The 26267-nt window shown below is 42.5% G+C and overlaps 1 protein-coding gene across 2 annotated transcripts in view; it reads right to left on the reverse strand.

The window, feature by feature from the left end:
* Window positions 1–1566: 1566 nt before the first annotated feature.
* The window catches only part of CAAP1 (caspase activity and apoptosis inhibitor 1), a 56536-nt gene continuing 31835 nt past the window's right edge, over window positions 1567–26267 (reverse strand). For both annotated transcript variants that reach the window (XM_075826401.1, XM_075826391.1), the window contains exons 5-6: window positions 24757–24827; window positions 1567–2973 (exon numbers count right to left, since the gene is read on the reverse strand). In XM_075826401.1, coding sequence (XP_075682516.1) covers window positions 2636–2973; window positions 24757–24827 — 409 coding nt within the window. In that variant the 3' untranslated portion in view covers window positions 1567–2635. The remainder of the gene's footprint in view (window positions 2974–24756; window positions 24828–26267) is intronic.

Consider the following 26267-nt stretch of genomic DNA (forward strand, 5'->3'; position numbering starts at 1 on the left):
GGTGTTACTGTCTCTCCGCGGAACTACTGTCCCGTACTGAAAACCAGATTACAGTATGGGGCAGTTGTCCTGCAGTGACACCTAGCGTCATAGAAAACTATGACGCTAGAAGCCCGGCACCCTGCAGCGTGTTCGGTCCGTGACAACCGGCCGACGTACCGACCGTATATCACGGACCAAACAAGATCGTGTGTGAGAAGCCTTGGGCGGTAAGCACCTACTTTATTTGTATGGAAAACCACTTTTTTTTGCAATGGCAAATAACTGTCTAAAAGGATAGTACGTGTACGTTTCCATATTGCGCATCCTTATTTGATCTGTATTTTCAAATGAAAGTGTGAATGAGGCGATTTGATCAGTCGGGGACTGACTACTGGGACCCCCACCGATTGCTATAAGGAGTTCAATGGAGTTGTGGTCAAGCACGAACGCTGGCACACCATAGAGCTCTATAGGTAAATACAAAAACAGAGGACTCTTCATTTACCCAGAGTAAGGGCATGACCACACGTGGCGGATTTCCTCCGCAACTGTCCGCATCAATGCCGCACAGAATCTGCGTTGCAGATTCTGCTGCGGATCTGCACAAAATGTGCAGTACATTGATGCGGACTAGCTGCTGCGGACTGCGGGAAAAGTGCTTCCAATCTCCCTATCAGTGCAGGATAGAGAGAAGGGACAGCACTTTCCCTAGTGAAAGTAAACGATTTTCATACTTACCGGCCGTTGTCTTGGTGACGCGTCCCTCTTTCGGCATCCAGCCCGACCTCCCTGGATGACGCGCCAGTCCATGTGACCGCTGCAGCCTGTGCTTGGCCTGTGATTGGCTGCAGCCGTCACTTACACTGAAACGTCATCCTGGGAGGCCGGACTGGAGACAGACGCAGGGAGTTCTCGGTAAGTATGAACTTATATGTTTTTTTACAGATACATGTATATTGAGATCGGTAGTCACTGTCCCGGGTGCAGAAACAGTTACTGCCGATCGCTTAACTCTTTCAGCACCCTGGACAGTGACTATTTACAGACGTCTCCTAGCAACGCTCCCGTCATTACGGGAGCCCCATTGACTTCCTCAGTCTGGCTGTAGACCTAGAAATACATAGGTCCAGCCAGAATGAAGAAATGTCATGGTAGTAAAACCAATATGCTCCGCAGCACACATAATATCTGCGGACTTCATTGCGGAATTTTGACTCTCCATTGAAGTCAATGGAGAAATTCCGCCATGAGTCCGCCACTGCTCCGCAACAGACAGAGCATGCTGCGGACACCAAATTCCGCTCCGCAACCTATGCTCCGCAGCGGAATTTTACGCCTCGTCTAAACGAACACTGCTAAATGAAAGTGTAAGTCAATGGACAAACGGCACCGCTGCGGATTAACGCTGCGGAGTGTCCGCAGCGGAATTTAAGTGAAATTCCGCCACGTGTGAACCCGCCCTTAAAGCGACCATCCGGTTCCAGGACAACATTTTCACTCTCATGGTGTATATAAAGTAATAATATCTGATGCTGTCCAGTTGTGCTCCTCTGCCGTATATTTCATATGCAATAATATTAATGATTAAGAGGGAAAAAAAAAAAAGGTTTTAATATAAAAACAGGCTCTGCAAATTGAAAACTGACAGGTTTACACAGAAGACACTTTTAATCTCCAGGAAGTACAAGCAAAACTAACAAAACAACTGCCATCAGCGATAATTCACCACTTTATATGGGGGAAAGAAATTCAACGATCCGGGCCGATTCTATGTATTGTAGTGTGGCTCTAGACATGCTGTAATCCAATACATTTCATTAATCTTTGTTAAAAGAAAACACAGATGTGGACATTTAAGTTGCAACGTACACAAAAAAGATACATATATATATATATATACACATATACATATATATATTTATTAAGAAGGGAACCGGTCATCTAGGTTATTTTGCCCTCACTGCCCACCCTCCACTGATTGACAGATTTATCCCTTTAAGGGTATGTGCACACAACCTCTTTTCAGGCGTAATGGAGGCATTTTAAGCCTCAAATTACGCCTGAAAAGACGTCTCCAATACGTCTGGAAACATCTGCCCATTGCTTGCACTGGGTCTTACGATGTATAGTTCCCACGAGCCTTTATTTTACGCGTCGCTGTCAAAATATGGCGCGTAAAATGACGGCTTGTCAAAAGAAGTGCCAAACACTTCTTGGGACGTTTTTGGAGCCGTTTTCTCATAGACTCCAATGAAAACCGCTCCAAAAACGGCCGTAAAAAACGCAGCGAAAAACGCAAGTTGCTCAAAAAACGTCTGAAAATCAGGAGCTGTTTTCCCTTGAAAACAGCTCCGTATTTTCAGACGTATTTTGTTAATCGTGTGAACATACCCTTACTGTGCAAAACAAGAAATCTGTCAATCAGCTGCGGGTGGGAGTGGTAGCTCATGAATACATAGGACTCTGACTGAGCTGCCCACGCGCCGCATGGATTAAAGTGTAAATTCTCTAAACCTACTTCACATAAGTCACAGACCACTGAAATCAGAGCATCTGTCACTACATTATGCTACCCTCAGTAAGTGCAGCATAATCTAGATGACAGGTTCCCTTTAAATAAGCTTTCTTTTTAATAATAAACAATAAGATATGTTCAAGTCTTCTTCACATCGCCAGCCTTCATCAAGGCTTTAATTGCACGGGCTCTCATCTCTAACTCCAGCAGTTCCAGTTGCTGAGCTGATGGCTGAATGTCCTCAGGGAGCACAGCAACAGTACTAGTGGGAATTTCCTCTACCACTGGTTCCGCCAGGCCCAGAATCTCATTCACACTTTTCTCAATGTCCATCACAAGGTCATCAGGTTGCCCTGCAGCCTTGATACCAGTTGTAACAGGTGCCTCATGGATGCGCTCTTCACAGCTTGCCCCTTCTATGTCACTGTCATATGTATCTGCATTAATGCTGAGAGCGTCATAATCCTCTCCCTTACCTGAATAAAAAAAAATAAAAACACAGATCAGGGCAAACTCAGAAAACATTTGATGCAATCTCGGTTACACAATCATGCCTGCATATTGAAACAGAAATTAATGATGTAGTTATGTCTAGTTTTAAAACGTTATTACCACTGTAGACACTTATGACATATCAATGGGATGATAGATGTGGGTCCCAGGTCTGGGACCCACTCCTATTCCCAGAATGATGGTCAACCATAACCCTTCCTGACTGGTGGGGCAACCACCGCATACAGGCGGAGAATAAATGGAGAGGTGGCTGGCATGTACGCAGCTCTCCATTCAATCCTATGGTAACAGATATCCCATAAATGGCTAAGGTGGGAATAACCCTTTAAGAAACACAGCCAGTCACGATAACCTGTATCAAGATCAACACCAACAAGAGCTTACAATGTGAAAAATGCATCAAAGGCTATGAAAACCTTTCACATGGGAAAAAAATATATATATCTTTACACATGTTAGTGGTTACCTGGAGTTAAAAAAAAGTTGCACTAAACTTCAGCCTGCAATCATCATTCCTATTTGGGCTATATGATATTCAGTTTAAAATTTGGTTTCAGACATTTCTCCCGTGGATGTGTCCCTCCCAGTAATACATGCTGGATGTGAGGTCGATGTGTCCAGGATGCTGCTGCCTTCGCTAGATCTCCTGCATCAGAATACAGCTTTCTTTCTACACTGAGCGCCGGTGTGATCTACTCTCCCCGAGATACATGCTAGATGTGGGGTATGTGGGTTCAGGATACTGCAGCCTTCAATAGAGCTCCTGTATTAGAGTACATCTTTCTCTACACTGATGGCCTGTGTGAATACCCGTCCCGTGTGCTTTCCTCGCTCTCTACACTCTGATAATGGCAGCCTGTGTGATCTGCCCACCCTGTAATACATGCTGGGCGTAACTCCAGGCTGCTGCTGAAGCCTTTACTAGTGCTCATGTATCAGAACAGCTTTCTCTCTACACCGATTCATCCTATGCTCTCCTCCATATCTACTAAATGATCTGCCCTCCCTGAACAGTAGGATGCTTTCCACCCTCTTCGCATTCTGTACTGCCGTGTACAACCGCCTCACCTTCTGCTGCAATATCTAAAACTGAGAGAAGGGAGGGTGAGAGCAGACTATGTCAGTCCGGTCCGTCAGGAGAAGTAGACTGACAAATTTAAGTTAAAAGAAGCAGCACAACCAGTTATCCACAGGACCTGCAGAGACTCTACAGCAGCAAAACGGTAGGAACCGTTAAATAAAGACTATTTAGAAAGTTGCTTAAATTTGCATTTATCGAGCAAATGAACAATAACAAAAATTTAGTGCAAAGGTGTCCATAGCATTTTAATCCACATACAATAACTATATTAACCCCTTAATGACCAGGCCATTTTGCGCGTAGGATTATTTTGTTTGCTCACGGTCGCATTTCAACTTTCCAACAACATTCGCATTAACCTTTTTTTTATTCCGCCGACATAGCCGTATAAGGGCTTGTTTTTTGCGGGACGAGTTGTATTTTGCAATTGCACAATTTTTGGATGCATATAATATATCGATTAACTTTTATCAACTTTATTTTAGGAGAGAATTGAAAATAAACAGCTATTCCAGCATTGTTTTTCACATTATAAATTTACGTCGTTTATTATGCAGCGTAAATAACATATTACCTTTATTCTATAGGTTGGCACGATTACAGGGATACCTATTATATAAAGGTTTTATATGTTTTCCTACGTTTGCATAATAAAACCCCTTTTAGAAAAAAATTACTTGTTTTTGCATCACCGCATTCCAAGACCCTTTATTATTTTTCCGTCAATGTGGCCGTATGTGGGCTTGATTTTTGCGGGCCAAGGTGTTATTTCCATTAGTACTATTTTGGGGCACATAGGACTTATAGATACATTTTTATTTTATTTTTTATTGGATTCCATACATGTGTATGTGTTATTTGTTTTGACACTAAATAAAACCACTTTTTGTGGAAAAAAAAGTGGTTTTCTTTTCTTTTGACTGTAATTATATATATATATATATATATATATATATATATATTAATTTTTTTCATAAACTTTATTTAACCCGTTAGTGACCGCCAATACGCCTTATAACGGCGGCCACTAACGGGCTTTATTCTGATGCATATGCCTTTTCACTGCGCTGCATCAGGATAAAGTAAACAGAGCAGGGAGCGTCAAATCTCCCTGCTCTCAGCTGCTAGAGGCAGCTGAGGGCTGGGGGCGTCCCTGCTCTGCCGGGTGAGATCGATATAAGTATCGATCTCACCCGTTTAACCCTTCAGATGCGGTGCGCAATAGCGAGCACCGCATCTGAGTGGTTTTGGAGAGAGGGAGCTCCCTCCCTCTCATCTCACTGACACCCGGCGATACGATCGCCGAGTGTCTGTGTCTCTAATGGCAGCCGGGGGCCTAATAAAGGCCCCCAGGTCTGCCTGGAGCGACAGCCTGCTATATCATGCCGGAGGCATGACCTAGCAGATGCCTGTCCGTTTTGAACGGACAGGCAGTAATTCACTGCAATACAAAAGTATTGCAGTGTATTACAATAGCGATCGGTGAATGGCATATTAAAGTCCCCTAGTGGGACTAGTAAAAAAGTAAATAAAAAAGTTTAATAAAGTTAATTTTAAATTTTTTTTTAAAAAAAAATGAAATACCCAGCTTTTCCCCTTACAAAATGCTTTACTATTAAAAAAACAAAATAAAGTAAAAAAGTTACACATATTTGGTATCGCCGCGTCCGTAACGACCTCGACTATAAATGTATTACATTATTTAACCCGCACGGTGAACGCCGTAAAAAATTTAATAAAAAACTATGGAAAAATTGCTGTTTTCTGTGAATACTGCCTTAAAAAAAATGTGATAAAAACTGATCAAAAAGTCGCATCTACTCCAAAATGGTACCAATAAAAACTACAAGTCTTCCCGCAAAAAAAAAAAAAGCCCTCATACAACCGCATCGGCGGAACAATAAAAACGTTATGACTCTTCAAATATGGAGACACAAAAACAAATAATTTTGAAAAAAAAGCGTTTTTACTGTGTAAAAGTAGTAAAACATACAAAAACTATACAAATTTGGTATCGTTGCAATCTAACAAACTGCTGAATAAAGTTATTGTGTTATTTATATCACACGGTAAACGCCGTTGATTTAAGACGCGAAAAAGAGTGGCGAAATTTCAGGTTTTGTTCTATTCCCCCCCCAAAAAAAAGTTAATAAAAGTTAAATAAATAAATAATATGTCCCCCAAAATGGTGCTATTAAAAAGTACAACTTGTCCCACAAAAAACAAGACCTTATACAGCTATGTCGACACAAAAATAAAAAGGTTATAGCTCTTGGAATGCGACGATGGAAAAACGTAAAAAATGGCTTGATCATTAAGGTCTAAAATAGGCTGGTCATTAAGGGGTTAACTGCTTTACATATTTTTTTTTCTAGGGGACTTCACCATGCGATCTTCTGATCGCTTATATAATGCTTTGGTATACTTTGTATACCAAAGCATTATTGCCTGTCAGTGTAAAACTGACAGGCAATCTATTAGGCCATGCCTCTGGCATGCCCTAATAGGCAGTTGCTGAAGGCATACCTGGGGGCCTTTGTTAGGCCCCCGGCTGCCATGAAAACCCAACAGCACCTCGCGATTTCTTTGCAGGGGCGCCGATGTCAAACACATTAGATGCCGCTGTCGCTATGGACAGCGGCATCTAATGGGTTGAACTGCCGGAATCGGAGCGCGCTTCGATTCCGGCAGTTACGGCAGGAGCCAGGCTGTGTAGAACAGCCGTGCTCCTGCCACCGATCACGTGGGTACACTGGCAGTGCCCGCGCGATCAGAGGACGATATATCCGCCACTATGCGGGAACTAGCACCTGCACAGGACGGATATATCCGTCCTTCGTCGTTAAGGGGGTTTATTTATAAATACCTGTAAAATAAAAAAATACTAATATTTCCATACCTTATTGATTCTGTAAAATTCCCGCGCCGCTGATTCTTGGTCTACCTTATCATCAGCTGTATGCCATATGCCAGGTCATTGTGAGGTCATGGGATTGTGGCAGGAAATCTGCCGCCTGACCTGATGGCAGTGGCCTGTATTGGCTGTCGCAAATCCTGTGATGTGACATCAGATGGATATCACGTCATTATGCACAGCTGATAAACAATGAGGATCGAGGACCAGTGGCGTGGGAATGACACAATTACGAAGTATATAACTTTTTACATGTTTAGTGCATGTTAAAAAGTATTTATAAATCCCCTTTAACATCAAATTTGACTGATACAATTGTAGCAAACTCTCAGCCGTGAGAAATATTAGGTTTGTACATGTTTTCATCTCTGGATGTAAACATGAATTTGTTGATAACTCTGCTGTATCCTATAAAGAAGGAGCAGGGGTTGAAAAAAGTTAATCTCTTTAGCGATCCGTTCAGATTTGATTTAATTGTACTATCAAGCATAAAATATACTTTTCAAAAGAAAAAAGCTAAAAACAGTTAACGTGAACTACAAAATAGTTTCTAAACAGCAATATAAAGTTGTAAACACATGAAGCATCTTAATCAGATGTGGTTTAATACATCAAATAGACATTTTTTTTGTCTTGCCCGCTCAACTCCAGTAAGATGCTAATGCAGAGACATTATTTACATGCAGGAGATGTGTCCCGATTATTCATACAAATTTGAATAATTATTCCGCCTCTTTGTCGTCTCATCAATATTACCAAAGTAAATATTATAATATTATACTCCAGCAACATATAATTATTAGCTCATACATCAGGGTGACTTTTATAATCCTGGTAAAATCACCATATTAGCAGTATCATTGCAACATTGCCTTACTGCTAATAATAAGCTATGCTTGTTTGTTTCTCTCCTCCGATGTATTTAACACTCTACTTTTAATTATGCATAATAAAAACATCATACCAATCACTAATCTATGATTATTTGCATAAAATGACAACTATTTATTCAGAAATGATGACATGGTCTGATTAGTAAGGAGTTTCCAGACATCCAAGGGCATTCATACTTCTAATACCAATAGTAAGTCTGGAATGAAAAGCGTTAATCTGCTAAGGAACCATCTATTTCTTGCATATTCATTCAAATGAGCTAAACGCAATTTTACAGGATAAACCACGTTAAAAATATAGTGTCAGAAAAGGCAAAGCAGCATTAGGCCCTATTCACACGACACGGTTTACCGGCCGCGTGACGGCCGTTCAAAAAACTTCCGTTGCACGGCTGCAGTAGGAACAATAGACCCCAAAAGGGGCTACTCACATGCTCTATTTTCGGGCCGTTCTCCCGGCTCCCATAGAAGTCTAGGGGGCCAGGTAATACACGGGCATTACTGGAATGTGTTCCAAGTGACGGCCGTATCTTCAGTCGCGCGCTCTCTCCTCCTCTCCACAGTGCGAAGTGCATGTGAGGAGGAGGGTATTTTTTTGCTCTCTGTAACAGCGGAATCCCCGGCCACAGCTTCGGCAACACTGTGGCCGGGGATTCCACTCCAGGAGAAGTCCCTGACTTCACTTTGTCTATATATGGAGACAGTGACGTCAGGGAATTCGGAAGCGGAACCCCCGGCGCTGCGGCCGGTTTTTCCGCTCCAGGAGAGATCCCTGACTTCACTGTCCATATACAGCCGTTAAAAAAGGAAACGCGGCCCGGATCAGATGCAAAACGACCGAGAAAAACGGACCAAAACGACAGTTTTTATTGGTCGAGACTCGGACCCTGTCATGTGAATAGAGCCTAAGAGCCCCCCTGTAGGTATAGCCACACAGCCCCCTGTAGGTAATGCCACACAGCCCCCCTGAAGGTAATGCCCCACAGCCCCCCTGAAGGTAATGCCCCACAGCCCCCCTGTAGGTAATGCCCCACAGCCCCCCTGTAGGTAATACCACACAGCACCCCTGTAGGTAGTTCTACACAACACCCATTTATATAACCCCCCCCCCCCCATAGATGGTACTCCCCTACCTTCCTGTAGATAGCGCCACTGTCAGGGACCGTTCCAGGAGAAGTGCCTGACTTCAATGTCCATATATGGAGAGTGAAGTCAGGGACTTCTCCTGGATCGGAATCACCGGCCACAGTGCTGGGGATTCCGCTTCAGACGTCCCTGACATCACTGTGTCCATATATGGAGAGTGAAGTCAGGGACTTCTCCTGGATCGGAATCACCGGCCACAGTGCTATGGATTCCGCTTCAGAAGTCCCTGACATCACTGTGTCCATATATGGACAGTGAAGTCAGGGACTTCTTCTGGAGAGGAAACACCGGCCACAGCGCTGGGGATTCCGATTCAGAAGTCCCTGACGTTACTGTGTCCATATATAGACAGTTAAGTTAGGGACTTCTCCTGGAGCGGAATCCCCGGCCACAGCTTTGGCAACGCTGTGGCCGGGGATTGGGGATTCCGCTCCTACAGGGAGCAAAAAAATACTCTCCTCCTCACATGCACTTCGCACTGTGAGGAGGAGAAGAAAGCGAACGAGCGGCAGTCTGTCGGATCACATCCAAGTGACAGCCGTTCTTTACACGGTCCCCGGGAGAACGGTTGAAAATAGAGCATGTCCCATTTTTTGACGCCAAAAAAAAAAAAATCGGCCGTGTGAATAGCTCCATTTGGAGTCTATTGTTCCTACTGCGGCGTGTGACGGCCGTTCAAAGAACGGGAATACCTGTCGTGTGAATAGGGCCAGAGAAGTCAGAGAATTTTATTGGAGAACATGTAGGGTTTTGGCACCTTAGATTAAAGTATGAGTATAAGCACATGGATCCAAACCGATCACATCTTCTGACATGTCATAGTGTGAATGTGCTTATAAAGCTGCAGCACTCGGCTATGTAAATAAATGTAAGAAAAAACAGTTATGCATGGGGCCCTCAAAACCCCCATTCAATGACAGAAGTGATCTTGAACACGGTGATGAATTAACCCCTTAATGACCAGCCTATTTTAGACCTTAATGACCAAGCTATTTTTAACGTTTTTCAATCGTCGCATTCAAGAGCTATAACTTTTTTATTTTTGCGTCGACATAGCTGTATAAGGTCTTGTTTTTTGCGGGACAAGTTGTATTTTTTAATAGCACCATTTTGAGGTACATATTATTTATTGATTAACTTTTATTAACTTTTTTTGGGGGGGGGAAATAGAAAAAAATCTGACATTTCGCCACACTTTTTTGCTTCCTAAATCTACGCCGTTAACCGTGTGGTATAAATAACACAATAACTTTATTCAGCGGGTTGTTACGATTGCAACGATACCAAAATTGTATAGTTTTTGTATGTTTTACTACTTTTACAAATTATTTAAATTATTTGTTTTTGTGTCTCCATATTTGAAGGACGACTTGTAGTTTTTATTGGTACCGTTTTGGAGTAGATGCGACTTTTTGATCACTTTTTAATCACATTTTTTTAAAGTCCGGATTCATAGAAAACAGCAATTTTTCCGTCGTTTTTTTATTACATTTTTTACGGCGTTCACCGTGCGTGTTAAGTAATGTAATAGCTTTATAGTCGGGGTCGTTACGGACGCGGCGATACCAAATATGTGTAACTTTTTAACTTTATTTTGGTTTTTTAATAGTAAAGCAGTTTGTAAGGGGAAAAAGTGGGTTTTTCATTTTTTTTTCACATTTTTTTTTAATTAACTTTATTAAACTTTTTTTTTTACTTTTTTACTAGTCCCACTAGGGGACTTTAATATGCGATTCTGCGATCGCTATTATAATACACTGCAAAACTTCTGTATTGCAGTGTATTACTGCCTATCCGTTTACAACAGACAGGCATCTGCTAGGTCATGCCTGCGGCATGACCTAGCAGGCATTCATTACAGGCAGACCTGGGGGCCTTTATTAGGCCCTCGGCTGCCATCGGAGATACTGACACTCGGCGATCTTATCGCCGGGTGTCAGTGGGATGAGAGGGAGCTCCCTCTCTCCAAAACCACTCAGATGCGGTGCTCGCTATTGAGCACCGCATCTGAGGGGTTAAACGGGTGAGATCGATACGAATATCGATCTCACCCGGCAGAGCAGGGACGCCCCCAGCCCTCAGCTGCCTCTAGCAGCTGAGAGCAGGGAGATTTGACAGCTCCCTGCTCCGTTTACTTATTCCGATGCCGCGACGTAAAAAGTCTATGGCATCGGAATAAGGCCCGTTCGTGACCGACGTAAAAACACTATGGGCCGGTCACTAACGGGTTAAAAGAGTTAGTGTATTACAAATTTGCAGAACCTTTCCATTTTACAACGATTAAAGGGATGTTCAGAGTTATGTAAATAATTTGTAATCATGTTAAAATTAACCCCTTCAGGACTGAGTCTGTTTTGGCCTTCAGGACGAAGCCGATTTTTCAAATCTGACATGCGTCAAAATTATGTAATAATAACTCCGTAATGCTTTTACCTATCCAAGCGATTCTGAGTTTGTTTTCTCGTGACATATTGTACTTTGTTAGTGAAAAAATTTGTTTGATAAATTCAATATTTATTTGTAAAAAACACCAAGATTTGGAGAAAATTTGCAGAAATTAGCATTTTTCTAAATTTAAATGTATCTGCTTGTAAAACAGATAGTAATACCACACAAAATAGTTACTAGTTAACATCCCCCATATGTCTACTTTAGTTTGGCATCGTTTTTTGAATGGGCTTTTATTTTTCTAGGACGTTACAAGACTTAGAACTTTAGCAGCAATTTCTCATATTTTCAAGAAAATTTCAAAAGGCGATTTTTAAAAGGACCAGTTCAGTTCTGAAGTAGCTTTGAGGGCCTTATATATTAGAAAGTCCCCAAAAATCACCCTATTTTGAAAACTGCACCCCTCAACGTATTCAAAACAGCATTCAGAAAGTGTATTAACCCTTTAGGCGCTTCACAGGAATTAAAGCAAAGAAGAGGTGAAAGTTACAAATTACATTTTTTTTTTTTTACAAAATTAATTTGTAATAAATTTTTTCCTATACCACAGAAGGTTTTACCCGAGAAATGTAACTTATTATTTATTGCCCAGATTCTGCAGTTTTTAGAAATACCCCACATGTGGCCTTAGTGCGCTAATTTACTGAAATACAGGCCTCAGAAGCAAAGGAGCACCTAGTGGATTTTGGGGCCTCCTTTTTTTTTTAGCATATATTTTAGGTACCATGTCAGGTTTGAAGAGGTCTTGTGGGGCCAAAACAATAAAGACCCCCAAAAGTGACCTCATTATGTAAACTAGACCCCTCAGGGAATTTATCCAGGGGTATAGTTAGCATTTTGAACCCACAATTTTTTTGCTAAATTTATTTGAATTAGTTTGTGAAGATGAAAATCTACTTTTTTTCTGAAAAAACGTAGAAATTTTAATTTTTTTAAAATAATAAAAGAGAAAAAACACCCCAACATATGTAAAGCAATTTCTCCTGATTATAGCAATACCCCATAAGTGGTAATAAACTGCTGTTTGGACCCACAGCAGGACTCAGAAGGGAAGGAGCACCATTTGGATTTTGAAATTCTGATTTTGCTGGAATAGTTTTTAGTGCCATGTCTCGTTTGAAATGCACTGGAGGGAACAAAATAGTGGAAACCCCCGGAAAGTGACCCCATTTTGGAAACTGCATTCATCAAGAAATTTTTCTAGGGGTAAAGTTAGCATTTTGACCCCACAGTTGTTTTACTGAATTCATTGGAATTATTCTGTAAAGGTAAAAAATCTACTTTTTTTCTGAAAAAAGGTAGCCATTTTTAATTTTTACAAGGAATAAAGGAGAAAAAGCACCCCAACATTTGTAAAACAATTTCTCCCGATTACGGAAATATGCCATATGTGGTAATAAACTGCTGTTTGGACCCACAGCAAGGCTTAGAAGGGAAGTAGCGCTATTTGGCTTTTGGAGCTCAAATTTAGCTGAAATGGTTTTTGGGTGCCATGTTGCATTTGCAAAGCCCATGAGAGGCCAAAACAGTGGAAACCCCCCAAAAGTGGAAATTACACCACTTAAAGAATCTATCTAGGGATATAGTGGGCATTTAGACCCCACAAGTCTTTTGCAGGATTTATTAGAATTAGGCCGTGAAAATGAACATCAACGTTTCTTCCACTAAAATGATGCATTTTTTAAATTTCGCAAAGGATAAAGGGGGGAAAAAAGCACCCCAACATCTGTAAAGCAATTTCTCCCGAGTACGGCAATACCCCACGTGTGGTCATAAATGGTTTTTCATTAGAAAGTAATTAACCCTTTCTGGACTGGTCCATTTTTTTCTTTTCCTTTTTAGTTTTTTCCTCCCCGCGTTCCAAGAGCCACAACTTTTTTATTTTTCAGTCAATAGAGCGGTGTTAGGGCTTATTTATTGAGGGACGAGCGGTCGTTTTTATTGGTACCATTTTTTGGTACATACAACTTTTTGAGCACTTTTTATTACATTTTTAGGTAGAGCGAAGGTGACCAAAAAACAGCTATTTTGACGTCTTAAATTCTTTATTTTTCACGTGAGACGCTCCATACATCACCCCCCACACTACGACATGCTATGTCGTGGTGCGCGAAGGGGTTAATGGGGTTAATGTGCAGCGGATGGTGCAGAGTGAAAATTAAAATTTTCCACTCATATGCCATTTTAGTGCACTACATGTTCTGCCTAGTTTGTGCCACTGAAGACAAATACCTCATAAAATATTAACCGGGTTCTCCCGGGTATGGCGATACCATATCTGTGGACGTAAACACGCTGCAGGGCTCAGAAGGGAGGGAGTGCGATTTGGCTTTTGGGGCGCAGATGTAGCTTGGTAGTTGTTCTGTTTGGGGTTTTACTGGTGTTTCAGTTTATAATGTGGGGGCATATGTTATCTGTGCGGGGTACATCAGGGTATAATAAGAGGGTATAATAATGCAGTAAATAAATAATAATCCGCAGATATGTGGCCGGAGTCGCACTGATAAATGGTGCCCGATCCCATCTGCTTTTGGACACTGCACATTTTGCATCGCCATATTCTGAGAGCCAGAACTTTTTTATTTTTTCTCCACCGGAGGGTGAGGGTTTATTCTTTGCGGGACACTCTGTAGGTATTCATTGGTACCATTTTGGGGTACCCCAAAAATTTTTGATCACGTTTTAGTCCATTTTTTGGCAAGCAAGGTGACCAAAAACCATCAATTCTGACAATGTTTTTTATTCGTTTTTTTATGGCCTTCACCCTGGGCTATAAATTACCATTTTCCTTTATTCTGCGGGTCGATACGATTACAGCGATCCCATATGGATATATTTTTTTTATGTTTTGCAGCGTTTGTGAAATAAAATCACTTATTTATAAAATTAATTATTTTTTGTGTCACCATATTCTGAGAGCCGTAACTTTTTTATTTTTCAGTCAAAAAACCGGTGTAAGGGCTTGTTTTTTGCGGGACGGGATGTAGTTCGTATTGGTACCATTTTGGCGTACATGCGACTTTTTGTATATTTTGGGAGGGTTGGTAACCAAAAAATTGTGATTCGGGCACAGTTTTTCGTTTATTTTTTTTGCGGTGTTCACCGTACGGGAAAAATAATATTACAGTTTTATAGTTGGGGTCGTTACGAACGCGGTGATATCAAATATGTGTACATTTTTTAATGTGTTAATTTTTTTCCTATAATAAAAGACTTATTATAGGAAAAAGAAAGCATTCTTTGTTTACGTCACTTCTAACTTTTATTATTACACTTTTTAAAAACATTTTTATTATCTTTTTTTTACTTTTTTTACTTGTCCCACTAGGGGACACTTAGACTTGCAGCTTTGATCGCTGCTGGAACACATTACACTACACACGTAGTGTAATGTGTTCTAACTGTCATTGTGACGTGACAGTCACACTGACAGGAAGCATTGGAGGACCGGCCGGAGGCTGCTCCTCCGAGGCTTCCGTACATGGCAACCCGGAGGTCATTGTCTGGCCTCTGGTTGTCGTGATAAGGATCACCAGCACCCGCAAATGCATGTGGGGGCTGCCGATCCGCTGTAAACCTCTTCAATGTGGTGATCGCAATCGACCACCGCATCGAAGGGGTTAATTGCAGATTTCAGCGGCGACAGGCCGCTGATCGGCAACGGGGAGAGCAGGGCAGACGCCCTGCACAGTTAACCGCCGCGCGCCGGTTAACTGTTAAAGCGCGGACGTAACTGCACGCCCAGATGCGCGAAGTTATTGCTCACCTGGACGTGCATTTACGCCAAGGTGCGGGAAGGGTTTAAACAGTTATACCACTTTAAAATAGATTTGTGTTTCAATTCCCCACTATTTTCCAGATCTTTACTTGCCGTCAGTGAATGCAAATATTGAGTGCCCTGTGCACAAAACATCTAATCACAGGTACCAGTCAGATTCCACCTTTTATATTCCTAGAGTAAGTTTGAAAATGAGAATCATCTGGCTGGATGCTACGGATGACATTGACTTTAAAGGGATTTTTCAGGAGTTTGATATTGATGGACTATCCTTTGGGGCCGTGCCTCGTAACCAATGAAGGGGATCCTCGGCGAGTGATGTGGCTACTTTAATCAGCGGATTGGTGGGGGTGTCGAAAGTCGTACCCTCAATGATCTGATATTGATGGCCTAACCTAAGGATAGGCCATGAATATCAACGTCCCAGAAAACCTCTTTAATGCTGCTCACGTAACTGATGGATTGATGGGCTTGGCAGAATGTACTAGTGTATTCAGGACATCAGATATTCATGCTCTCAGAGGATTGCCTAGACTGATATGGTATAACAAGCCGAGCTGCTGTGTGAGCAGGGTTCAGTCAGAACATGTTTTAGTTTATTAGTTAATAAAAAATAAAAAAAAATGAATTACTTACCCGTAATCTCTTTTTCACGAACTTATAACCGCACCCCTGGAGAGCAGTGGCGGTTCCTCATGTGGGCGATTCGGGCGGCCGCCCGGGGCCCAAGGCGGGTGACATGTCAAAAGTTCTGATTGGTGGGGTCCGGGCACTGAGACCCCACCAATAGCTAAAACAAAGTGGCAGAAGCGTTCAGGTGAGTGAGGAGCCACTTTGTTTTTGATCGTCTTTCCTCTGATAGCCGAGCAAGCGGTGTACGGGCTCAATAGAAAGCCTGTGAGTCCGTACACCACTCAGAGGAAAGACGATCAAAAATGAAGTGGAACAGTGCTCACCCGAGCACTCCTGCTGCTTTGTTTTGGTGATCGGTGGGGTCTCAATGCTCAGACCCCCATAGATCAAAACTTCTGACATATCACTATGACATGCCAAAAGATTTTTAAAAGTTTAGTTACCCCTTGGGTACTGAATTTATTGGTCTGAATTAATGTATGGGCCTAGGGTCTTAATTTGCTTAGGAGTTTGGTCAAGTATAAAACAATTTAGTGTGTTTAGTTTCTGAATTTTTGTGTTGCTATAGACTCTAAAAATGGCTGCAGAATCGAGGGGCAAAGATTTCTCATCAGGAAACTCTGCAGTCATCAGGAGAAGTCACCATAGCGGTCTGTGTTAGATGGAGAAGAAATGAGAACAACTCCCATCGGAGAAGACATCACTTGTGAGTCATTGAATTTATAGATCTGTCCCCTCCCCTGCCATGTCCATTGTAGGAAATCCTTGTATTCTATAAAAAGCCTTTGTGTACCCAGGACTAATAGACGAATGCGTGTTACCATTCCCATTGTCAGGAGGATGTGTGATACGGTCAGCGATGGTTGGAGACTGTCAGTATGTAGGGACACAGCCCTTTGACAAGGGGAATCGTAACACCCATTTGTCAATGCACGCACAGAAAGGTGGTGTTTAATATAGACACGACATGGCAGGGTGTTGGTGGAGAGAGGGGGGCCCAAGCTTGTGGAACAGCCCAGGGCCTATGGTCTACTTAATCCGCCACTGCTGTAGAGACATCCCATTCACTGAACAGGAAGCCTGATGACAAAAAAGGACACACCTCTCCACTCACCCAGTCATTAGGAAGAACTCAGGATGAGAATTCGACTTCGTTCATATCTACGTTGGGACTCTGTTCATGGGTTCCATCTGACCTTTCCGTCAGAGGAACCCATGAACAGAATCCAAACTGAAACCATATTTTTCCGTCACCATTGATTTCAATGGTGACGGATCCGGTGCAAATGGTTTCTGTTAGTCACCGTTGCGTAAGGGTTCCGTTGTTTTGACAGAATCAATATCGTAGTCGACTGCGCTATTGATTCCGTCAAAACAGAACCCTTACACAACGGTGACAAAATGAAACCATTTCTATCTTTTCCCATTCTTGAAAGAATAGGGATTAGAGACCTCCTACCCCGCTCCCCCTGGCGTCATTGCTGGTGATCTTTATTTTTGGGATCATTCGGAGGCCTAAAACAGGAAGCACTTATTTTTTCTAGGGAATCTGGAGGATTTAAAATACTTGTGGAATTTCCTAGGATGAAAGGAGTCCGGTGGTTTGCGCCGAGTAGGAAACCCTTTTCTCCTGTCAGAGGCTTTCTCCAGTAGGTCATCCACTGGAGAACCAAACTAAAAATCTCCTGAACAAGGGCTAGAGCAGAGCTTTCCTTTTGAGCCTGCATCTCCTTTCCATGTGTTCAATCATACAGCCCTTCTGGCTGAATTTGACAGTGCTGCCAATCTAGCCGATAGGCGAACAGAGTCTACTGAAGCATCAGCTTTTGATAAAACCGAGAGGGCAGTCAGTATCTGTTCCCTAGAGGTCTTATATGTAGCCCTAGTAGAGATATCCAAATCTTTTAGGGACCTAGCCACCCATGTAGCCACAATACTGGTGTTAAAGGCCCCATGTAGAAGCTTCCCAGGTTCTTTTTAAATAGTGGTCTGCCTTTCTATCCATTGGATCAGGGAGTGAACCTTGATCTTCAAAACGGCAATGCGTTCTTTCTGGATATTTTTGCTACCCGGGCATCCAGCCTAGGAAAACTATCCCAGTCCTTGCTCACTTCCTCCTCAAAAGGAGATTTCCTCTTTAAAATCTTGGGGATGCCTAACTTCCCATTAGGCTTTTTCCACTGCCTCTTAATGAGGCTGGCCACATTCCTATAGATAGGGAAAATTCTCGGTTTTCTAGGACCTAGGCCCTCAAACAATGTCCTGGACGGACTGGGGTTCTTTGGGTTCATCAATTTTCATAGTGGCTCGGACTGTTTTAACTGGTTCTCGACCGCTGGCTGTGTTTTTACGGCCAGCGGTCAGGGTCCTTAAAACCCGAGCCATAGACTTTTTACGGCTCGGGTTTTAACTTGCTGCCCGCGCGATCGGGCAGCTGAATGTCGGGTCTCCGGCTGTCAGTGACTGCCGGGGACCCTGAGGAGAAGATAGAAGCAGCTTTAGCTGCTTCTATCTTCTCCAATGTCTTTTTACACAGCGCTCAATGAACGCTGTGTATAGGAATAGAGACAGCAGCAGCGGCGCTGTCTCTATTCCTCCCGGTGTTCATGTGACTGGTCACATGATCGCCGGGTGCCGTTAGTGGCAGGCTGCTGCTGGGTCTTACAAGACCCAGCACAGCCCTATTAGTGAGAATCGTCACTATGAGAGGGCTGATTTCCCCTGTAACTGGGGCTGCTGTGCAGCTCCAGTTACAGGGGAAAAGCATGGTGTAAAAGAAAGAAAAAATATATATAAAGTTCCCCAAAGGTCTTTTTTGACCTTTGAGGGACAGACCATAGTAATAAAAAAATAGTAAAGTAAAGTGCAAAAAAAAATTAAATAATAAATACACATAAAATTCCCACCCCAAAAAAAACAGTTCCCCCCCGCCAATCATTGTTGTAACGATAGCACTGACCCAATTACCCTAATATAGACATGTAATATATTAAAATTTACGGTAGACAATGACAATCACAAATAAAAGGTCTATTTTAGGGTAAAACTATGTTATTACCCCCAAAAAAATAGCTGAAACGTAAAAAAGCTTATTTTTTTACTATTATTTTCAAACTTTATGAATACAAATTCTAAAATAGCAAAAAAGGTGTGTATAAAAACGATAAAAATGAAACCTGTATGGTCTACGGAAAAAACGTCGCAAAAATCTCGTCGTTAGCCCAACAAATAAAAAAGTTATAGCCATTTAACTAACCCGTGCTAAAAATGGCTAAACGCTGTCTGGTCCTGAAGGCGCAAAATAGCCCGGTCCTGAACTGGTTAAGGAACTGATCCACGTCCTCAGCCGGAAAAAGGTTCTTTCTACCCCCGGTCTACTTCAGAGGAATTCTCAGAGGAGACTAGCTACCCCTCTTCCTCAAACATATAAACAGCCTCACTAGAAGAGAGTCAGATACCCTTGTTCTACCAGACTAGGTACTATGTAAGTTACGCTTTCTTTTAAAAGATTTAATGGAGTTCCCAACCTCTGTTTGTACCATATTTTTAACCCCTTAGTGACCAGCCTATTTTAGGCCTTAATGACCAAGCAATTTGTTTCGTTCTTCCATAGTCACATTTAGAGAGCTATAACTTTTTTATTAGAGCTATAACTTTTTTATTTTTCTGTCGACATAGCTGTATGAGGACTTTTTTTTTGCGGGATTAGTATTTCTTAATGGCACCATTTTGGCATACATAATTTTTTGACTACATTTTATTAACTTTTTTTTTTGCGGGGGGCAATAGAAAAAAAAATAAAAAGCAATTCCGCCATTGTTCTATGCGTTTTAAGTTTACGCCATTTCCGTGTGGCGTAAATAACATGTTACCTTCATTCTATTGGTCGGTACGATTTTGACGATACTTCATATCTAAGGTTTTTTATGTTTTACTACTTTTGCACAATAAACTACTTTTGAGCTGAAAATTATTCGTTTTCGTATCATCGCTTTCCAAGACCCATAACGTTTTTATTTTTCCGTCGATGTAGTGATATGCGGGCTTGTTTTTTGCGGGATGAGACATAGTTTTCATTAGTACTTTTTGGGGGTACATAGGACTTGAAAACTAGGAAAAAAATACAATTCCACCATAGTTTGTGTTTAACGGTGTTCACCCTACGGTTTAAATGACATGCTAACTTTATCGTTTGGGTCATTACGGTGGCGGTGATACCATATATGTGCACTTTTATTTCTTGTTTCTTGCAGCACTGGGGTCCTGGGTTCAAATCCAACCAAGGACAACATCTGCATGGAGTTTGTATGTTCTCCCCGTGTTTGCGTGGGTTTCCTCCGGGTACTCCGGTTTCCTCCCACACCCCAAAAACATACCCATAGGGAATTTAGATTGTGAGCCCCAATGGGGACAGTAAAAAAGTGGACCTCTGTACAAGGCTGCGTAATATGTTGGCGCTATATAAGTAACTGAAATAAATAAATAAATAAATAATCTCTAAAGCATTATTGCCTATCAGTCCTTTATTGCGTCCTAATAGGCATGTAGCCAGGGCAGGTCTGGGGGCCTTTGTTAGGCCCCTGGCTGCCAGGGCACCCCATCGGAGGCCCACGATTGCATTGCAGGCCGCCGATGGATGACTGAGGGAGCTCCCTCCCTCTGTAAACAAATGAAATGCTGCGGTCGCTATTGACCGCAGCATTTAACGGGTTAAACGCCCCCGATCTAAGTAAACATTGATTGCTACCATTAGAGTAGTAGCCCGGCCGTCAGACCCGCCCCAGCCTTTACGTGAGACCCATGCAGGACTAGGCTGCCGTGAAGAGGTCCCTTAGCGACCGCTGGGAAAAGGCGTATTGGTGGTCACTAAAGGGTTAAAGGCGTTTACCCAAAAGAGACATTTATGATCTATCCACAGGATATGTCAAATGTCAGATGCGGGTCCCTCTGGGACCGCATCTATCTCTAGAACGGGGCCCCCTAAACTCCGTTCTACCGCTCTGTGCTGTGGCTGAAGAATGTGATTTCCGACAATGAATTACGAAAACAGCGTAGCTCGCTAAGCTAATCTGTTTCCGTAACTCCCATAGTAGTGAATGGCAGTTACGGAAACAGCGTAGCTCAGCGAATTATGTGGTTTCCGCAATTCATGGTTGGGAATCGCGCGCGTCAGCCACAACACAGAGAGGTAGAACGGGGTTTAAGGGGTCCCGTTTTAGAGCTCGGTGCGGGTCCCAGAGGTGGGACCCGCATCTATGACATTTATGACATATTCTGTGGATATCCAAAAAATAAAATATTTGAAGCAGCACAAATCCCGATATCAGGAGCGGTGTCACGCTGTAAGATCAGACAAACCCAGTCTGACGTAATGTAATCCTCAGAAAAAGCGTGGTTGAACAGAAGTACACGTCTCCCAAAATTTCAATCAATATGTTCTTTTATTGGTCAAACATCTGTGGATATGTCATAAATATCTCTGATGGGAAAACCCCTTTAATGCGAATGGCGAGGCTAGTGAACTCCTCTGCCAAGACCTTATCTAAACACGTCTGGCATAACGGTTTCTGATATGAAGCTGCCAGTTTCTTGCTGTTTGCTTGGTGGAGAAGGAGCCATCTTTGTTCAGGCCTAATACAGGCCTAGGTTTCTAGGTTTGGCTGGGGAGGCCCTCTGTCTACTACGCGCTGTAGCCCACTCCTCCCCGCTGGGGGCCGACGAACACCGTCTGCCGGAAATGACGCGTGACCGGAAGCAGTCACTGCCGTGCACCAGGAGCAGCCCAAACGCTGAGCCATGAGTCCCAACTCCCAAAGTTTGCAACATGGAGAACCATCTTCACTCACAGGAGATCCCACCCACAGCAGGACCTTACTAATTCCATAGAGGGAAGCAGTGACCGGGAGAGGAGAGAGTGACGAGCCCCAAGATTAAGGTTGCTCGCTAAGAGCCTTACACCTTCAGATTACCCCAAGGAACACAGCGGAGTACCTGCTAGAGGGTCTGCAATCCTGGAGAGTGTGTCATGACCACAGGACAATCCAATCCGGAGGACAGGAAAACGGACGGTGTGGAGGTGTGTCTTTTTTTAGATCAGGCTTCCTGACCAGCGAATTGGATGTCTCTCCAGGGGTGCTATCATAGGTGAAAGGGTGTGAAAAAAATAAAAAATAAAATAAAAATAAAATAAAGGGTTTCATTAACTCATAAAATAGAGATTTTGAAATCTACTTTGGCAATGAGTAGATGAGCATGATCTCCAAATAGATTATGACAGAAAATTTTGCATATGATAGCAAGGCCTCATTTTCCTTCACCATTATACAACCAGAAAGGGCAATCGCTAGCCCGAATAACGGCAGAAAGATACTTGCCTAACACTATAATTGCAGTGCCATATTTAGCAGTTAACAGTAGACATGAGTTCGGTTTCATTCACATTTGCATCGGGGTTGTCAGACCTTTCAGTCAGGGGAACCCACGAACGAAAACCAAACAACTGCGCTATGTCTTCTGGTAAGACGACAGACACCCTAACGGAAACCCATTAAAGTCAATGGGTTCCATCGGGCGCCATTAGTGTCAGTGATTTCCGATCATGGAACAGAAGGGCGGAAAAAGTTAGCACGGATGTGAACAGAGCTTAAGTTCGTGATTAACTCACAATTACTGCTGAATACAAGGCTTTATTTGAAAGGGTCAAAATGACAAATAGTATCAAACTAGTGGCACTAAGTATTGGTGCAGCCACCCCATTGCTAAAATACATCTGCTGCCACATCCTGCGTTTTGTACATCTATCCAAGTTCCATAAAGGTATCAAGCTTATCTGCTGATCCATCGAACGGGAGCGTTCAGAGGTGTAGCTTACCTTCCTCTACTTATTATAAAACAAAAACATACAAAATGCATACTTATTGCTGGTTAATATATTCTCGGCTATACTCCTGGCAGGTAAAAATCAATGATTTCAATAGATGATTATTTCGTTCTACTAGAATGATTTATAAAGTTAGACTTTTCACAGTAATATGACAAAGGGGATAACATGATTAACCATTGAAACAAACTGAAGATAGTAGACGCAAGATAATATCAGGGAACTGAGAAAAAGTAAAGGTTAATAGGATAATAAAGATGAGAGTGCATAATATGTCGCAGTCTAAAGACCCTATTACACAGGACAAAATTTTGTCCGGTGCAGCGAGCGCCAATCAACGAGACAGCTCGTTGATCGGTGCTCGTTTGCTCCTGTCACAATGCGCTATGTATGGGGACGAGCGGTCGTTACTCCGATCGTTCGTACCCATACATTACTATCATGTCAGCAGCGCGACACCCTGTTTACACATCTGCGGACGACAACGATAATATTTCAGTTTTTGAAAGCGATACTCTTTCATCTGCTGATCACTGAACGTTTGCTCGTTCATCTGCCGGTCGCTGCCCTGTTTACACAGGGCAATTATCGGGAACGAGTGTTCTACGAACGCTTGTCTGCCCTGTAATTGCCCAGTGTGAAGCCCCTTTGACATTCTATATTCAGTCTCGAATTCTGGACCCACTCGCAACAATATTTTGTTTTTAGTGTAACTGTCGTTTCAGGTGAGTTTTCAGAATTAGGTGACATATTTGTGTACATGAGGAACAACATTATACGACTTGTATCCTGCATTTATAACCAGATTTTTTCTCTTTGAAGGCTCAATATCTAGTTGTCATCTTTCCGTGAAATCAGCTCCAGAAGGAACGCAGACTTGCTGCTATGATGTCTCCCATACACAGCACAAAGAAAATAGGAAATCCTTCTCCCTTATCAATCTCTCACACATAAACAGAAGCAGCATGGAAAATATTATACAGACGTAATGGGCAGTATAGCGGGAAATCTAGCACTGGGAAGACAGTAGAACACTTAGGGCCTGTTCACATCACCGTTGCCCTTCCGTTGAGGGTTTCCGTCAGGTTAACCCCTCAATGGAAAGGCAACTGGAGACCTAAGCTTCCGTTTCCCTCACCATTTATCTCAATGGTGACGGTAACATTGCTAAAGTTTTCCGTTTGTCACCGTCGTGACAGGGCTCCATTGTTTTGACGGAATCAAAAGCACAGTCCCCTGCGCTATTGATTCAGTCAAAAACGATGGAACCCTGTCACGACGGTGACCAGTGGAAACCTTTAGCAACGTTTCCATCACCATTGATATCAATGGTGATGCAAATGGAAGCTTAGGTTTCCATTTGCCTATTCGCCGAGGGGTTAACCCAACGGAAACCTCAGACGGAACCCCTCAGCAGAACACAGCCTTACTAGAAGCAGAAATAGCCTCTGTGCATCTCTGTAGGTACTCCCTCTTCCCGTGCATCTCTCCATACACTTCTATGGGCAGCAGCTGTAACCTGATCTATCACTTGTACTATTGATTTCTGGGGAAAAAAATTTGAAATGACCATTTTAGTGTGCATAAACTCCTGAATAGGCCTTTGCAGGTGAAGCTTCGGCATGAGTCTGTTGCAAAAGAAACCTGTCTGCCCTGCCTCCCCTGCAACGACTCGCCCCGATAAGTTTCAATTTTGGGTAGGAGAACGAGCGAGCTTCATAAGTGAAGCTACCTTTTAAAGAAATCTTGAAGTAGACACTAAACACCTCTTTATATCTATGTTTATAATGACAGAACCTGATTGGATTTTGGAAAATTAGTTTTTTCCAGTTTTCCATAAATGGCATCAGTCAAACATGAGAAAAATGTTACAAATGTATCACAACTCAAACATGGGCACAGTGTATTCTGCTGCACATAAAATGGAACAAAACATTATTTGAATAATAATTCAATACACTAGCTTTACCTACCAGTTTTTGCATCTGCCTCTTCAAATCCTGAATTAGCCCTCATGGTAGGAGTAGTATCTAAATTGTCATTTCTGCAAACAAGGTAAATTTATAGAAAATAAAGATTACAAATTATCTTGCTGAATGAAGGTAAAATAAACGGTTAAGCATAAAAGTGACTTTCAATGGCAAGAATTACAGACAGTTAAGCCATCGCTTTGAGGAGAACTTCTAACCAGTGGCATACTGATAAGGTGTTGGGGTGCCGATGTGTTTTTACTACACCCCAGACAACCTGAAACATTGTTTGTTTGCTTTTTAATATCCCTATGCCACTGTTGCTCTCTATGTTATTTGCAGAGGCAGGAACAGAAGCACAGTGATAGAGTGGCCTGTGTGCAGATTTAGCACCACCTCCTCCTCTCTGCATTAAGCACCACCAGCAACAGTAAAAGGAAGAAGGGCCAGCGAGGACGGCCTCATCTCAAAAAGGGTAAATACAACTAGCTTTAGTGCTGTGCGCACCCTCCTACAGGTCTTATTAGACTAGAGGAGGAGGACAGGACTGTGGCTGCTGGCCACACTGGTGCTGGCCGCCAAACAGCGAGAGTAAGGGTATATTCACACGGCCTATTTACGGCCGTTTTTCGGGCCGTAAACTGCAGAAAAATCGGAAGCAGAACGCCTCCAAACAGCTGCCCATTGATTACAATGGGAAAAACGGCACTCTGCTCCGATGGGCTGTTTTTTTACGCGGTCGTTTTGAAAAACGGCCGCGTAAGAAAAACGGCTGCGAAAAAGAAGTGCAGGTCACTTCTTGGGACGTTTTTGGAGCCGTTTTTCAAAAACGTCCGTAAAAAACACAGCGAAAATCGCGAGCGGCTTAAAAAACGTCTGAAAACAAGGAGCTGTTTTCCCTTGAAAACCGCTCCATATTTTCAGACGTTTTTGACTCAGCGTGTGAAAATACTCTTAGAGACGAGTCAGAGAGTGGTAACACGTGTAAAGTTCTACTACCCCTCTCTGACTCCTCTCTAAGGGTGAAATGAAACAATGCTGTTTTATTGCAGCGTTTTACTGCGATTTTCGAACACTGCAAGAATCACGGTACAACGCCACAATATGACGGCACCTTCTCAAATCACCCTTACTTACAGAGACAGTGCATTGACAGTATACTGCATATTTAGACTACGTAATATATATGATATTTAGTAAATCTGATAATAATCAGTACTATATTCTCTTTCTCTGTGAGTTAGTCAAAGATAGGTAGTCGTGCTAGTGAAAGGCTTCTGTCTGAGTTATACATCAGGAATAATTCCCAATATATGCTTTCAACATACACTGCAAAACGCAGTGTGAATAGAGCTTTAGTTACTTACTGGTTTATCTATCCATCTCTGACTCACAGAGACCATCATTCCTTGATTTGCCTGACTATTTCCTCATGTGGGCATTCCATCAGCTGCCCTCAATACCTGCTTCAGCAAATTACCATGTTTTTAGGGCCTAAGTAACCCATTATTTTT

Source organism: Rhinoderma darwinii, chromosome 1 (genome assembly GCF_050947455.1).
Source record: "Rhinoderma darwinii isolate aRhiDar2 chromosome 1, aRhiDar2.hap1, whole genome shotgun sequence".
NCBI classification, from domain to species: domain Eukaryota; kingdom Metazoa; phylum Chordata; class Amphibia; order Anura; family Rhinodermatidae; genus Rhinoderma; species Rhinoderma darwinii.